Source organism: Taudactylus pleione, unplaced genomic scaffold (assembly GCF_031769625.1).
Source record: "Taudactylus pleione unplaced genomic scaffold, aTauple2 ptg000041l, whole genome shotgun sequence".
NCBI lineage: Eukaryota > Metazoa > Chordata > Amphibia > Anura > Myobatrachidae > Taudactylus > Taudactylus pleione.
Genome location: NW_028284443.1, coordinates 30,489,473 through 30,506,083, shown reverse-complemented (window position 1 = coordinate 30,506,083; position 16,611 = coordinate 30,489,473). Strand labels below are relative to the sequence as shown.

Genomic DNA, 16,611 nt, shown 5'->3' with positions numbered 1-16,611 from the left:
ACATTTACTCATGGTGCCTCTGCTGAGCAATTGTGCAAGGCAGCCACGTGGTCTTCTGCCCACACCTTTCTTAGGTTTTATGCCTTTGATACTTTTGCCTCTCAGGATGCTTCCTTTGGGCGACGAGTTCTCCTTTCTGCTCTGGAGCGTCCCCCACCCTAGGGAAACTGCTTTGAGACATCACCATGGGATCCCTGTGGATCTCTATGGACCTCGAAGAAGAAAATAATTATGGTAGACTTACCTAGATAATGCCTTTTCTTTGAGGTCCACAGGGCACCAACCCTGACGCACCTGGCTTCATTGGGTTATTTTCTTTCGGTCACAGATTCCATCATCTTATGTAAGATGTTTCTGGTATATGATTGTTCTTTCTTTTCCTCTTTCCTTCTCCTGCCTTGAGGCTTGTTAACTAAACTGAAGTCCTATCGCTAGGGGCGGGGTATACAGTATATGGAGGAGGACCCGGGGCATTCTGGGAGCAGAAGCTTTAACTGTTTGGTGCCTGGTCTTCCAACCATAATATCCCCATGGTATCCCTGTGGACCCTATGGACCTCGAAGAAAAGGAGTTATCTACGTAAGTCTACCATAACTCTAATTTTCAATCTTTTGAACAACATTTTCTTTACATTTCTGTGATATGTTTCAAATCTTAGTATTTTCTTCAATTTTCCTTGTAGTACTGGCTATGGGGAATGTCTACTCGATAAGCCCAGTGGACGGGTGTATGATTTTTCTCATCAATTACCAGGGGTTATTTATGATGCTAACAAGCAATGTGAACTGATGTTCGGCACTGGTTCGCAAGTATGTCCATATTTGGTAAGTAATGAATTGGCTGCAAATTTTTTAATTGTGATTTTACTGAATGTTTCAGGAATGTTATGTACTGTAATTTCTTGATTTATGTATACATTTAATTCAATTTTATTTATATTTGATTATCACATAGAAAGTATTCCATTTTGGTGTTCCATTTTAGAAAGCACCATATTGGTTCCACTGAAAAAAATATGGCAACATGACAACAGCAATCATTGCTTTCACAGTAAATAGTAACAATACATTGTACTGATCAAATGCTACATAAAATTATATTAAAATAAAAAAATTACAATAATTTGCTATATTATTAAACAGAAACAGTGCAAGCGGCTGTGGTGTACCAGTACGGAAGGAATGCATAAAGGTTGTTTGACTCAACACATGCCTCCAGCTGATGGAAGTGAATGTGGTCCTGGAAAGGTATAACCCTTACACTGTCTGTTTAAATAAGTGGTAATATAAACAGAATAAAAGGATTAAAGTAAGTCTAGTGACATTAGGTAAATATTTACAGCTAGTCATGTAGGTTTGAAGAGATCTAACCATGCTCAATTCGATGGATCTTCCTTAATGTTTACTTTTCATTCTTCCACCAGTTTATTTTTTACAAGAAATAATACTTTTTTTTTAAATGCAGATATATAACTCACACTGCGAAATAAGTGAAGTATTTCTGATATTGAGTGTCTGTAAAATATAGTTTTTGTTTAAGATTTTCTTGATTTTAAATAGTTGCATAAATAAATGGATTAGTTATTTTAATTGAGAAACCCTTTCAAATTTTATAATGCATATTATTTTATTACATTTTCCAAGTTCCTTTTAATGAAGGACAATCAGAATAAAATATTAATGAAATGTAGATTTGGGTCACAAAACCATGGGTATAAAATAAACAAGTCTAGGAAATTAATTGTCCTATTATAAAAGAGAGTTTGAAATGTAATGAATTTTAAACTTCTAATATGCAACACATGTTTGGTAAAGGGTTACTTTAATATTAAGGACTGTTCCATACAAGTGCGTTTCATGGTGGCAATATAATACTTATGTTTTTGCATCTGTACTAGTAATTATTAAAGAATTACTTTAAGCAGAACTAATAAAATTTGTTTTCATGGATTTACACTAGACGAGATCCATTAAATATCAAAACTTTATTTATCCGTTTTCCCTGACCCTGCAGATATCACTGTGGTTAATGGTGCAATCAATACATTCTCCTGTTCAGATCAGGTTTTTTCAAAGTGTTCTTGTATTGTAAAGATCCTTGACACACACACTACAGTATAACAGTTACGGAAAAAGACCCTTCCCAAATCCAGCCACCCTGAATCTTAGTAGTGGGCCCAGTGATTACATTGTATTCCATTTTCTCTAAATATTAATGTACAGATGTGTCCTCATACACTATTGCCGCAGTCGTGCCGAACAGCCCTTCTCAGCCCACCAGGTCCCATGTGACTTGACTTGCACCGATCGTCTTTTTAATTTGAATGTGCATCTTAGTCACATAAATGAAACAATCGGATGTGACAAAACTGCTTAACAAGATTGCACTGATTCATTTGATATTCAGCACCTATACATCTGTGGACAATGCGGAAATACACTATTTTTCTGTGCGTTTTTTTCTTTACACCATAATTTACTATGGGCCAACAACTCTGCATCAGCCCCACTACACTAAATGAGTTGAGATTTTCTCTGATTTTTTGTGTCTCAAAATTACAGTGTATCCTTATGTTTTAATTAAACAGCATTGTCATAGTGGTCATTGTGTTGACAAACTAAATGCTCTCCCCGTGGATGGTGAATGGGGATCTTGGGAACCTTACACTTCATGCTCAAGAAGCTGTGGTGGTGGGATCAGAACGTCTGTTAGAAACTGCAATAAACCTGAGTAAGAATTGCCATTTATTCATCTTTATATTGTTTCAGTCATTAACTCATAATTCATGAACGTAAAGAGGAGCTATATTATTTAATAGCAGCGCATGAATAAATATAATGTACTCCAAACTACAAAATGTAAATTTCAGACATGTTCCATGAAGGTAAAATTGTTTTGTATTAATATGACATTTCACTACAGCTCTGATGTAAAGTAATACTTTCCCACTGCATTACAGACAGCAGAAGCCACTCCAATATATTTATGACAGTGTACTAATGGGATGTGATGCAGATCAGAAAGTTGAGACTTTAATTTCAGCTGCTGTGAAATCACTGGCTCTGACCCTGTGTATAAATATACTAATTCACACTGCATTTCTACACATCAAGGCATCCAAGCTGTCAGTCACTCTGTGTCTGCTCCTAGAAGGAACACATTCTAAACAGAAGTAGTTAGTTGACCCCCAGAAAGTCAACAGTTTTGTCTGTATTACAGATAACATTTGCATGCACAAATTGTTCCAGACAGTATTTTTATTCTGAACCAGTAGGATCTTAAAGTACAGTATATTTTCATAGTCCTGTTTCATTATTTGTCTGCATATTATTTGATTATATTTTTTTAAATGATGCTTGTTTAAGTATTCAACCCCATTCAGACTAGTAACTGGTACAACCACATTCTGCAATATCAGCTTTAAGTCTGCCAGGTATGCACAGTGATTGGGAGTGGTTTATTCCCAGTCTTCCTTGCATATTTACTAGAGCATACAATGACATTCAGGAGCGCTGAGAGCGGGGGGTACTAATAACCTGAGCCAGTGCATGCTGGAGGGGCCCGGAGGGTGCCCAGGTCCAATGCCGCGCCCCTCCTCCCTGTCAGCTGAGCAGCCCAGCGCACGCTTCTGTGTGCTGGGCTGCAAAGGGTGGGTGGAAGCGATCATCCTGATAGCGCCCCCCTCTCCGCAGAACGCAGTGCCACTTCGCGGCGCTGCAACAATGCTTTTTTCTTTTTTTTTTCTTAAAAGGGTGTGGCCACATCTCCCATGATTAGGCCCTCTCTTTACCGGTGCCTGACTCGGCTCTTGGCAGCCCTGATTACATTCTATAGAACTTTGTGCCAACAGTTTGAGGAAGACCCTTTTCTGTTTCAGCATGACATTGCCCCCTGCATAATGTGAGAGCCATCAAAAAATGGTTTCTCAATTTGGTGTGGAAAAGATTGACTGGCCTGCACAGAACCATTATCTGTGAGCCAGGCCTTATGTCAATGCAAGACTCACTAATTCTCTTGTGGCTGAATGAATACGAATTCACGCAGCCATGTTCCAAATCTAGCAGAAAGCTTTCCCAGAATACTGGAGACTGTCTTATCAACAAGTGGGTGACTAAATCCATCTTAATAATTTTTTTGGAATGGAACATACTTGGGTGTTCACATACATATGGGGCCAAATGTAATAGGGTGAGAGTTTAGAAAAGTGAGAGTTTCTGACACTTTTTAAACTTTGCCAATGTTATAGAGTCCAAAAACAAAGTAACAGAGCGAATTTGCATGTTTTTTTAGACTTAAAAAAACTCTCACGATTCAAAATCTCATTCAGATGTTTTCCCATTTTGAAGATAAAACTCAACCAATGTGAGAGTTTACTGCTAAACTCTAACATTTTCTAAACTCTCACCCTATTACATTTGGCCCATTGTGTTGATACAGCAAAATTCAAGATTATGATTATGGTATCAAGGTTTTCTTTACTACCATATAACATCTTTGGGAGTAGATGTACAGTACTAAGTATTGGGGGTAGATGTACTAAGCCTTGGAGAGAGATAGAGTGGAGATAGATAAAGTACCAACCAATCAGCTCCTAACTGTATTTTTTCAGCTACAGCCAGTAAAGTGACAGTTAGGAGCTGATTGGTTGATACTTTACCTCTGGACCCTGTGGGACCCCAGCTGTCACATCCTGTTCTCTTTACTTAATTTCATTCTTTATGTATCCTGTTACTTTATTTAATGCACTGTAGATAGGTTACAGGAAGTCAACCTTAATCTAACTATGATTGCTATTACTTCCCCCCCTCTATAATTTGATTAGTTTACAAGTGGGGGCGGATCGGACGACTAGTCTGGGCCGTGCTGATAAGGTGGAGGTCTGCAGGAGTCGGGGCTGCCCTCCCTGTCATAAGTGCCCTGGGTCCCCTGAAGTCTTAATCCAGCCCTGCATCTACCCCTATGTATTATAAGTGAGGATAAACTATTCAGTCGTACTTAGGCCCGTATTCAATTTGAGCAGACCCGCGATACTTTTCCGCCTCCCAGACTTTTCGCCTACATCGCGTGTTTTGTAGGCGGAAAAGTATCGCACGCGTATCGGCGTATTCAATTTGAAAGTACGCGAAAATGTGACCCGGCGAAACTTAAACAAGCGGAAAGTACTGTCAGTTTTGGGGAAATCAGCCTGACACCCCCCCAAAAGATGCTCTGACATGGGGGTTAGCTATGGTTAACCCCGATTTGGCTTGCTGAAGGTATTTGGTGTTTTTAAATGGGCTTAATAGCTGCTAAATAGCGTTTTTCTATACGTGGTGCAGAATAGTATTCAGGAGTTTTGTTTTGCAGAAAATAACTTATCCCAGCAAATTTGGGGTACTTGAAAATGGGGGTCAGCATATTTTAAAGTTGCTAAAGCTAAGTTGAAAAAAACGTGAAAAATCCACCTGCCGCTAGCACCTGCAATGTAAAAAACACATGGGACATACTTCTGGAACCCCCCAGGATCAAGTTCGCTAGTTTTTATCTTTGCCCCCCAACTTTTTTTTTCACCCCCAAATTCAAAGTGATTTTTTGGGGTGTCCTTAAGTGTTTTTTTTTTTTACATTTTTTGACGCAGTTTACCTTTGGGGGACTGTCTGAAGGCTGCACGGGGGTTCCCACAACGTTGCACCCCAAAACCTCAATTCTGCACTTTTTTCCGCCTCCTATTCATAGGCGAAACTTTTCCGCCTATTACATTGCATTGACTTTCTGCCTAGGCGGAAAGTCTTTCAAATTGAATACGGAGTAAAGTCAAAACTGGCGAAAATTACGTCATCGGTGAGAAGTTTCTACCAAAAACACGGACTTTTCGCCTCAAATTGAATACGGCTCTTAATCTGTTAGCAAGAGAAAATACTTAGTACTTATTATTTTACATCACAAAGAGAAGTAGGTCATTAAAATGCAGGGAAGCATGTCAGGAAGCAAAGAGATATACAGCATGTAGTGGTGGGAAGGTCCTTTAGCATAAATGGCAGGGTCATATTGAGCCAATGGAGTGATGAGCTTTAGTGCTCTGACTTAAAGGCTCAGCACTCTTTGAGCCCACATATGCACTATGATGTAATCACACATACGTGGGGGCTCCCTTCATGTTGCATGAATAGAACAAATGTGGTACTAACCATAAGCCAGCAATAGCTCATGGACAGGGCATGTGTGAAACTGTCCATGTATGTGTAGCCGCTTCTGAACAACCTACAAAAACGCTAAATCAGACTAATAAAACTGAATCAATAAAATAATAAAAAGAAAGAAGAAACAGTTTAGGAAATACCGTGCAGTCACAATACTAGAGAACAAAAAGACAATAAGAGGAGCAGTGACAAAATAATCTAGGAATTAGTAAGTACACAAAGAAAATCAAAATCTCCTCTTGTATAGAGAACGTGACAAAGAAGCCAAAATGACAAATTTGTCTACTATAATTTATTAAATGAAACCATTATCTAAAACTTTCCGAATATCAAATCAAGTTGATGCCATGGTATTCGCTGTATAATTCATACATACAACAAATAATGGTCCTCGTATAGAGACAGTAATATATATTATTATATCCTGCATTACATGTTAAAAGTACCAGAATACTGTTGTAGGAGATAAAGTACTTTATTATTATGCAGTTTATTAACTAAACTGAAAGTACATTTGATAAAAATACAAATCAATAAGGAACATCAATGTCCCATGGGTGGATTTACTAAAAGGCAGTTTGTTAAGGTCACCGATCATGGGCAGGTTTGACTGATAGTTTAAAATGGCACAGGGAAATCACTACTAAATGAGCCTGATTTAGCATTGGTTCATATTGCTGTTTTAAAACTATCGGTCACAAACCACCCATTAGTAAATCTACTCTCTGATCTGTTTCAATCAGTTTGATCTCATGACTCCAGGTATTAATAGTGCTGGATCTGTAATGGGTATACAGTTATTATGTCGAAATTCACTATGTTGACATTTCTAATAATTACCAGTTAAAAGTTATTTATATAGCACACACATATTCCGCAGCGCTTTACAGAGCATTTTTGGCCATTCACATCAGTCCTTGCCCCAGTGGAGCTTACAACAGTGGCGTAAGTTCAGCCCAGATGCCCGGAGGCAAGTTATAATTTGGTGCCGCCTCCGCTCCCCCGTCACAGCCGCTGACATTGTAATGTAGCCATTTGCATGCAGACAGGCTATAGATAGACGAAGGCAGCAGCTGATGGTCTGACATGGAGCTCTCCACTAGTGTATGGTGGCTTCTCAGGTGCCGGGAAGGGGTGCCATGTATTGCCATGGCTGTGATGGTTCACTCCAGGTACATTGTTACAGCCCTAAGTGGGCTGAATATTTTGTAGACAATGGAGGAGGTGCCCCTTCAGAGCTGGAGCCCGGCGGCAGGCGCTTCCATTGTCTCCCATAGTTCTGCCCCTGGCTTACAATCTATATTCCCTATCACATGCACACACACATACAGGGTAATTTTGTTGGGATAAGAACCAAAATGACAAGGCGTTACCAGATTCATGCTGGGTACACACTATAGCGATATCGAGTGATCTACAGATATATCTGCAGATGATGGTTGTTCATACTCACTGAACGGCCATCATCTGCTTCTGCCGCAGGTTTCGGCGGCTGGGGATCGAGTCGGGGGCGTGTCTCTCCCCCTCCCCGCGGCTGCCACTGTGTGTGTACAGGCGGTCTGTGCAGCACAGCCAATGCGATATGTCTGTGAACGACGTCGTTCACAGTTATATTGCCTGTACACACTGACCGACGGCCAGCAGATATATTGGCTGGTCAATTGATAAGCCAATGTATCAGCTAGTGTGTACTCAGCATAAGACAACTATTTGGATCTAATGCTGCAGTGTAATTAACCTACTGTGGGGATTAAATAGATGACATAAAACAATAAACTACAAAAAACTGAGCAATAGAAACAATAGCTGAATTGTCACAATATAAAACACATATTTATTACAATCATAAAATGTATCATCCAGACATTGTAATACAGTATATCATCATGTAAAAACAATCACATAAAATAGACCCAGAGAACCACATACAAAGCTCGGTAATTCCCTTGATACTTCCCTGTCAGGATTATAACAAGGCACACTCCAAAGTGGTAATCAACAATGTTAGAGTTCCAAACCATAGATGGGTAGTACAACTATTGTCCTGTGCGGACTGTATAATTAGGGATACATTTTCATCAAGTCCCAAAGTGATTTAGCCAGGGAACTGTTCACCACCTGGCATAAGATGTAGATGCTATGTAGACTTTAATTGTTCTGTCAATCCCGATAATGATGAATACCCTATAGTGGGTTAAAGCAGTAATGGGGGAGGCAGATAATCAATACTTAATGATATCCACTTACAGTCTCTGTATAGCGGTACTGCAGCTGAGGATCAGCGTGTATAGATCTTAAATGTCCTGTCTGTCCTGATGAATACCCTATAGTGGGTTATAGCAATAGCGGGGTTGGCAGGCAAAAAATGGTTAATAGTAGTCACTCACAGTCTCTGTGTACTTAACAGCGCTGCAACTGGGTGTCATCGTGCTGTTTGTCCGAGCCACCGCTATCCCCCGAGTGTAGACACAGACGGTAGTACTTGGTCTCCACATTAGCCGGCTAAAAACAACAAACAATACGGCTAGTTTCACACCTGCTGGTTTTTTGACGGGTGTGAAAAAAAGATAAACCTGGAAGCAGTGGATCCTTTCACACAGCCCGGGCATGGCATGGTTTTCGTGTAACAGCCGGGAGTATCCACTGAGCAGGACGGCTGCCATGCCATGCCGTTCCTGCAGGCCAGTGGTGTATAGGAAACAATGTTTCCTTTCACACACACTGGCTTGTGCCGGCTGGGCTTTTGTAGCAGAAGCTGCTGCTGCGCATGCCCAATAGATTTAAACACAAAAACACATTAAATGAGGCTTAAAGCCACTGCTTGTGAAAGGCTCGTCCGGCTACCAGCTGTTTCTTGCCCGGCCGGCCAAAACAGGCAGGTGTGTAACTTGTCGTCCAAGGTGGCCATACACAGAGCCCCGGTGTGTGTGTGTGGTCAGGCGGTGGAGTCCTTAACATGTTTCTTCACGGTTCACGGGACTTTTTCAAAAGGTGTGACTCCATTCCATAAAGCTGCTTATTTAAGTTCCAGGTAACATCAATGGTAATTAGACTTTAATAATAGACAAGATGTGCATAAAATAGACTATCGATGGACATCAAAAACACACTGTAGTGGATATCCCCATACCTGTTGCATTCTTAATATCAAAAACATAAATATAAAATATATATATATAAAAGAATAACCATTAGGATGATTTTCTAAAAAAATACATAATAAATACAAATTCAATAATCATAAAATATACATATATAGTACTTGAATATGGCTGATCTTATATTCCTTTATAAATTGGGTAATCCAGAAAGGATACAGAGAAGATGATAGAACCTAAGCCTACCAGAAGATAATACCAAACTGATAACAATTAATTGATAAGAGAACCAAGAGTTCTTTTATTCTTCTTGGAGTTCTAAATATAGTTGGGAATCAGGTTAGAGAAACAGTCAAAATAATAAAAGCAGGGAATCCCCAAATCTTATAATGTATCATTAGTTGCAAAAAAGAAAAGAAAGAAAAAACGAAAAACAAGTTCCATATCTACTAGAATTCAATGTTTTGCTCTTAGAAGAACAAAATTAAGAGGAACAGAATTAAGAGCATATGTCAAAGGAGCAAGGAGACATACATTAATACCATTAATTACTTGATTATTACAAAAAGGAGAGAGCTAAATTGCAAAATAATAATAATAATTTGCCTGCTCAGTATGCAGTGGAGCAGGGTGGGGATAGGGAAAGCACACTCTCCTGCCGAGTATACTCTCCTGCCGAGAATGCATCTTGCGGGACCTGGCCTTTTCTTTTTTTCTTCCCACTATCATTCTCTGTAATACTCCAGGGACCAGCTCATGATACACTAAGGTGTTGCAACACCCAGTTTGAGAAGTGCTGCTCAAGATAATACAATTGGGTAGATTGAATAAAACTTCTAAAAATGATAAGCGGTGGTGTCACTAATAGCAACCAATCAGATTCTATCATTTCCTAGTATGCAATATAGAAATGATAGCTATAATCTGATTTGTTGCTATGGGCAACAACACCACATTTATTTTTATTTTTAGAAGCTTTAATAAATCTACCCCTATCTCTCATTAAAGTAACTTTGTTTTATAACATCTTATACTCTCCTTTCTTTTATGAGATTTTACTTCTACCATGTGGAAAATTTGGCCAAAAAATTATTATTATCACATATAATTTGTCATCAACATTTGTTTTCTTTTTTTTTCTCATAAGACAAATACAAAATGCATCACTTGTTGCATAATTGCAATTTTAAGGTTCATTTGCGTCAAATCAGCAACTTGATAATCTTCAGGGGATTCATTTGATGGCCCTCTAACATTCTAAAAGGTCACCCATTACCCTTAACCTCAGTAATAAGTTAAAGCAATACTTTGAAATCAAAGAGCGAGAGCTTATCTTTGTTCTTCGGGAGGCTTGCCACCTAGCAACAGCAGGTGTGTTAGGCAGCAAGCCTCCCGAATAGCGCTGAGGAGAGCGAAAGATTTTTCACTCCCTCTACCATTAGAGAAGGAGCAGCATGCAGGAACGCACGCGCCCATGGGTCATGTGCATGCTGGGTCATGTACAAGCCCGAGGCGCTAGTTCATATTTTTCTGCCATCTCTGACATGGAGGAGACAGACTCCCTCAGACTGTGCTCCATGACTGGCAGTATTAAAGAAAAAAGAGCCCATAATAGGGCAACATCTTCTTCCCCACCTTTCCCTCCCTCTTCAGAGGATATTCCAATGAAAAGGAAAAAACGTTTTCCAGTCAGAAGCTTTGACACTTCTGACTTCAGACACAAAGGGAAAAACTAAAGAAGAAACATAAAAGTGAGCTTGGCCCCAGGGAAACCTTTTATGATGATATTACCCCATTCCCTGGAATTATCCATAACAGACAACATAACAGTGTTTGGAGCAAGCACAACACCCCTGCCCTTAGCCGGCAGCACATAGGTACCCGCTCACAGTATATGGGGTCACCTGCCATTCAGCCACATATTTCCACCAGGGAATGTGGCCAGTCTTCCTCTGTGGACTGGGTAACAGGAAGTTATGAGGACCTCTGCCTCATCCCAGTGTGGGAAATTTAGTCAGATTTAGATGGCCAGTGTGGCTTTAGCAGGGAAAACGCCACACACTGTGCCTTAAAGCGCAATTCTGGTCCAAATATTTTCCCAGTTGGCATTTAGAGGATGAGTTGGAGGTACGTTCTTACACAGACGTACCGCATTATTCGCTCCTAACATTGACCCAGCTCCAGCCTCCATAGTGAAAAAAAAGACACAACGACCCCACAGATCGCACTCTGAGAAAGATCCAATATAACATAGTGGACGCAGCTAGCCCATTGCTATTCTTGTTAGACAAAGCAGAGAGAGAAGGGGAGTCTAGTGCTTCTCTAGATTCTCTAATGGCATCCAAGCTAGCTCTCCTTAAGGCCATTAGCAGAGCAACTCTCATAATAGGCCAGACCTTTTATTATATCACCAATACCAGGTCTAGATGGCTCACTAGTGCAGGGCTTGCAGACCTTGTGCCCAAATCTCTAGAATTCCCTAATCTTACTGATGCCGACCTCTTCGGTCCTCAGTTTATAGAGGATGTCAAAACAAGGCATAAGGTGCAAAAATCATTTTCAGACCTCAAAAAAGTGAACGAGCCTTTCAAGAGATCCTTTCTTCAAGTGGGTCGGACTTTGAGAGCCACAGATCCGACCAGAGATTTCCAAGGAACAACAAGAACCCAGGGAGGAGGTTGTGGCCACAGATCCAATGACACCCCAAAAGGATCAACCTCAAACAGTTGGAACATCACTAAAATATGCTGCAACTACGGTAAGCTCACCAACATACCCTTCACCCCAGAAAACTCTCAAACCATACTCAGAGTGGCAACAGATTACCACAGACAGGTGGTTGCTGAAAGCAATCAAGTCCGGCTTACACCTCCCTTTAATCAGTTTTCCATGCCAAGTACACCATATTTCTTGTTCATGGAACTGCAGTCCTCAGCTAGACGAGGTACTGAAAACAGCCCTCCAACAGGGAAAAATAGAATTGGCTGACCCAACTGTGAAGGGTGGGATCAGGTGGGAAGTTTGACTGGGGCGGTATAATAAAGCAAGACGGCTTTATAGACCAGTCTTAAACATCAAAGCTTTGAAACGATATTTAAAACCAAATGTTTTGCATGGAAGGTATCCCAGACATCCCCTACCCTCTCAACTAGATTGCTTCTGTATAAAAATAGACCTAAAAGAAGCTTTCCATTCTATATCGGTTCACCCAAATCACAGTCATCTCCTCAGAATATATTGGAAAGACAGCTTATTTAAGTGGACAGTTATGGTGTTTGGCCTCTCTTCCGCCCCCTACACCTTTACACGGGTCCTAAAAGCTGTAGTGTTCCATCTACGTCAGCAGAGTATTTAATGCATTATTTACCTAAACTACATAATAGTAGTATACTCGGATCACTCGGATACCCTCCTGACACACAGAGATTTAACCCTTTCTCTGCTAATGGACCTGGGATTCATAGTGAACACTCAGAAGTCAGTTTTAACCCCGTCCAAAACTATCATATTTTTAGGGCTCGATCTGGACACCCATTCTTTCTCCCTAGCAGTCCGCTAGAAAAATGGCTAGATACAGGATGTAGTTATATTGCTTGCAGACAGAATGCCAGCCGCCGATATAGCTATGTTGGCATTCCGCCGTACGGCATAATGCTGACACCAATATCCTGAAGAATATCAGGTTACCGGTGTCGGCATCCTGAACCGCCGGAATCACAAATGTCCAGACTCGGGTAAGTATACTAGTTTCCCTGGGGATGAGGGGGTTAGGTTTAGGCCCCCAGGGGGAGATTAGGGTTAGGCACCACCCCGGGAGGGTTAGGGTTAGGCTACGGGAAAGGGAAGTCAAGGTTAGGCACCTCTGGGAGGAGGTTAGGGTTAGGCACCCCCCTGGGAGAGTTAGGTTTGGGGTGCAGGAAAGGGGGGGGTTAGGCACCACCGGGGGTGGTTAGAGTTAGGCACTACTAAAGGAGGATCAGGGTTAGTGGGGGGAGAGGAGAGGGTTAGCATACTTACTAGACCGAGTCGAGATTTTTAGTCTTCGGGCTTCCGGCATCAGTATTTGATTCAGTATTGTTCAGCTGCCAGTATTTCATACCTATTCCCTAGATACAAAAGAATACATACAAAAGACTTCCCAGAAGCAAAGATTATCCCTCCGTACCCTAGCAAGGATTATTGGGAAGATGATCACGATGTCTTCTGGTTTCCAACTTGCCTCTCTGTCATGCAGAGAGTTGCAAGTTTTCCGGAGAACTCTGATTCATGCCCGTTATGCCTGGGCTGACATTATTTTTCTCTCTAGAAGGGTAAAAACAGAATTGTCGAAATGGAAGTGTTCCCATACCTCCTCCTTACCCCCTCCTAAACCCCAGACCCTCTATGACAGTTACCACAGATGCATTACTAACAGGCTGGGGAGGTATCTCACAGGAGAAAACAGTAAGAGGCACCTGGTCACCAGAAGAAACCAGGATGTTTATAAATGTTCTAGAATTACGTCAGCAAAACTGGCCCTAAAAGCTCTAGTTACCTTTCACAGAAGAGGGGTCTGTATCCAGCTATGCTTGGACATTACGACCGCAGTGTCATATATAAACAGAATAGGGGGGCACCAACTCAATATCCCTATGCAGAGAAGCATTAGAGGTCTGGGATTGGGCACTCCAAAGGGACATAATTCTAATTGCAACTTATGTCCCAGGAGAGCAGACTCTCTATCCCGCAAAAGAATCTCCCTAGCCTAAGCGGCATTGAGAAACCAGTTCTTCCAAAAGATACTACAAACTTTTAGAAGCCTAGAGATGGACCTTTTTGCCAGCCCCACGAATGCTCAAGTTCCATGTTTCGCATCCAGAATATGGACGAAAGGGGTATTGATGATGGATGCAATGTCCTTCCCTTGGATGGACCTGTTTCACCACTATGCTTTCCCTCCCCCTGCCCTTCTCTCAAAAGTCCTACAGAAAATCTGGTAAGACCAAGTACCCCAAATTGTGATAGAGTACCCTTTATAGCCATCCAGAATATAGTTTCTCCTGATCAATCAGCTATGTGTACACAAGATCCCTGTGAGGTTATCCATGGAATGCTTCCAAGGGACTCCAGACATATTGGAAACACTTCCCCAGTGCATGTGTATGGCAACATTAGTAGGTTGCTAACAGACCCGACCCTAGCGTCTCACACAAAAGCACTAATTAATGCTTCCTTAAGACTCCAAACAAGGGCTAGATACTGTACAATAATTAAAGAATTCGACCTCTGGTGGTCCCAAGAAACTAAATTTTACCAAACTTCACTACTCTATTTAGCTTTGGATTTCTTAACTTTTAAATACCAATCAGGTCCTGCATCTGCTACCATAAAGTCATACGGTTCCGCTTTAGCCATCATGATAACAAACCTAACAGATAATAAACTATATCTACATTTGTTGAGAGGCATTTACCTTTCTAGGCCAATACTACCTAAATATTCCCACACCTGGGACATCAAACCTTTCCTCTCTCTCCTAGCATCTTGGGAGACATACAACAATATTAGCCTCCTATCTCACAAGTTGGCATCCTTGATAGCTCTGGCCATAGCAGCTAGAGGGGTGGACCTGACCCTCATACACATCTCGGACCCGTGGTTATCACAAACTCCTACTGTTACCACATCATCCTCAAAGGTCACGCCAAAACTTCTACATTCTATAACCCAATAGTAGAATTCAATGTTATACACGATTCTTCAGAACCGAATCTGTGTATAGCTTTATGCTTATCATCTTACTTGGCCCTCACAGTGCCAATAAGAGACAATATCACCCAGCTCTTCCTCACTTGCAGGAAACCATTTTACCCAGCAAGATCCTCTACTATTAGAGGTTGGATTGTGGCATCCATGAAAGAAGCTGGGATAGGTACCGACCACTTCAAAAGCCATTCCCTACAGGGGCAGCAGTGACAAGAGCAGCAGCTAAAGCCATAACTTTGCAGTCGATTATGCTAGCAGCAAGATTGTCCTCCACTTGTACCTTCACAAAACACTATTGGAGACCAACTGATCTACAAAAGATCAAGTTTCTCAGAGCAACCACCAGGTATGTGGTAGTCTGCCCACCTGCTGTTGCTAGGTGGCAAGCCTTTCGAAGAACAAAACACTAGTTTGTAGGAATCTATGACCTGCAAACCGGATTTGTTCTAGGGAACAGGGTTGCCACCTAGCAACAACAGCTCCCACCCTACCCACCATTCTTCCTTCTCATTTGCTAGGTCTGTTGTTTACTCTGAAGACCTTTTTCCAGGGTACTAATAACCTTTTTTCCTCCTATCATCCCTCAAGGCACAGCAAGGGACTCAAAGAATCCTCAGGCAACCAGCAATTAGGAACAGAAGTAATCTACTACCCAGCATTAGAACCCCTATCTTCAGTTCGAAGCAGACGCTACCTTCCCAGTTCCGATCTAAACATAATAAAAACGTTTTTTCCTTCTGGAAAATTGTCAGTTATAGTTAAATAAAATTGCTGTCTGTTGCGAAGCATTCACGGTTTAGTCCTCCATTACAATCTAAATATGTCTGACTCATCAGGTAAATGTTATCTTCCCTCCATTATTCTTTTCGGGGGTAGGATTGCCTCCAGCTAGCTTTCGAAAAATCTGAACCAGCAGCTCAGGAGCGTGCGTATGTGCACGTGACCTGCGCGCCTGCACACCACTCCTTCTCTAATGGCAGACTGAGTGAACATTCTTTCAATCTCCTCTGCCTCAGCGCTATTCGAGAGGCTTGATGCCTAACCAACCTGCTAGGTGGCAACCCTGTTCCCTAAAACAAATCCAATTTGGAGGTCATAGATTCCTGCAAACTAGTGTGGTAATAACGTATCAGCAGCCATTTTAAACCAGCAGTATCAGTTGTAATACACACATACAGTATGCAACAATACAGGAAGGAGCATGGGGCCCCAAGTGAAGGCTCAGAGATTTGCCTGATGCATAAATTAATCTCCTGAACACACTACACCATATACTGTACTTATTTTCCTATTTTTCGTGTTCAGTCTCAAGGTTGTGTGTTTACTGCATATCACAGCATGGAGTCATAAGTTATGTTTATCATCTGTTACAGGGCAAAAAATGGAGGCAAATACTGTGTGGGGAGAAGGATGAAGTTTAGATCTTGTAATACTGATTCTTGTCCCAAAGGAAAGAAAGATTTTAGAGACGTGCAATGTTCTCACTTTGATGGTAAACATTTCAACATCAATGGACTCACAACCAGTGTACGTTGGATCCCAAAATATAGTGGCAGTAAGTATTAACAATGCTTTATTTTCTAAAGAAA

At 41.2% G+C, this 16,611-nt stretch overlaps 1 protein-coding gene across 1 annotated transcript in view; it reads left to right on the top strand.

The window, feature by feature from the left end:
* Positions 1-16,611, top strand: part of ADAMTS20 (ADAM metallopeptidase with thrombospondin type 1 motif 20) — a 339,290-nt gene that overhangs the window by 163,748 nt on the left and 158,931 nt on the right. Inside the window, exons 10-13 of the mRNA XM_088456448.1 lie at positions 683-824; positions 1,143-1,247; positions 2,588-2,730; positions 16,396-16,577. Coding sequence (XP_088312574.1) covers positions 683-824; positions 1,143-1,247; positions 2,588-2,730; positions 16,396-16,577 — 572 coding nt within the window. The remainder of the gene's footprint in view (positions 1-682; positions 825-1,142; positions 1,248-2,587; positions 2,731-16,395; positions 16,578-16,611) is intronic.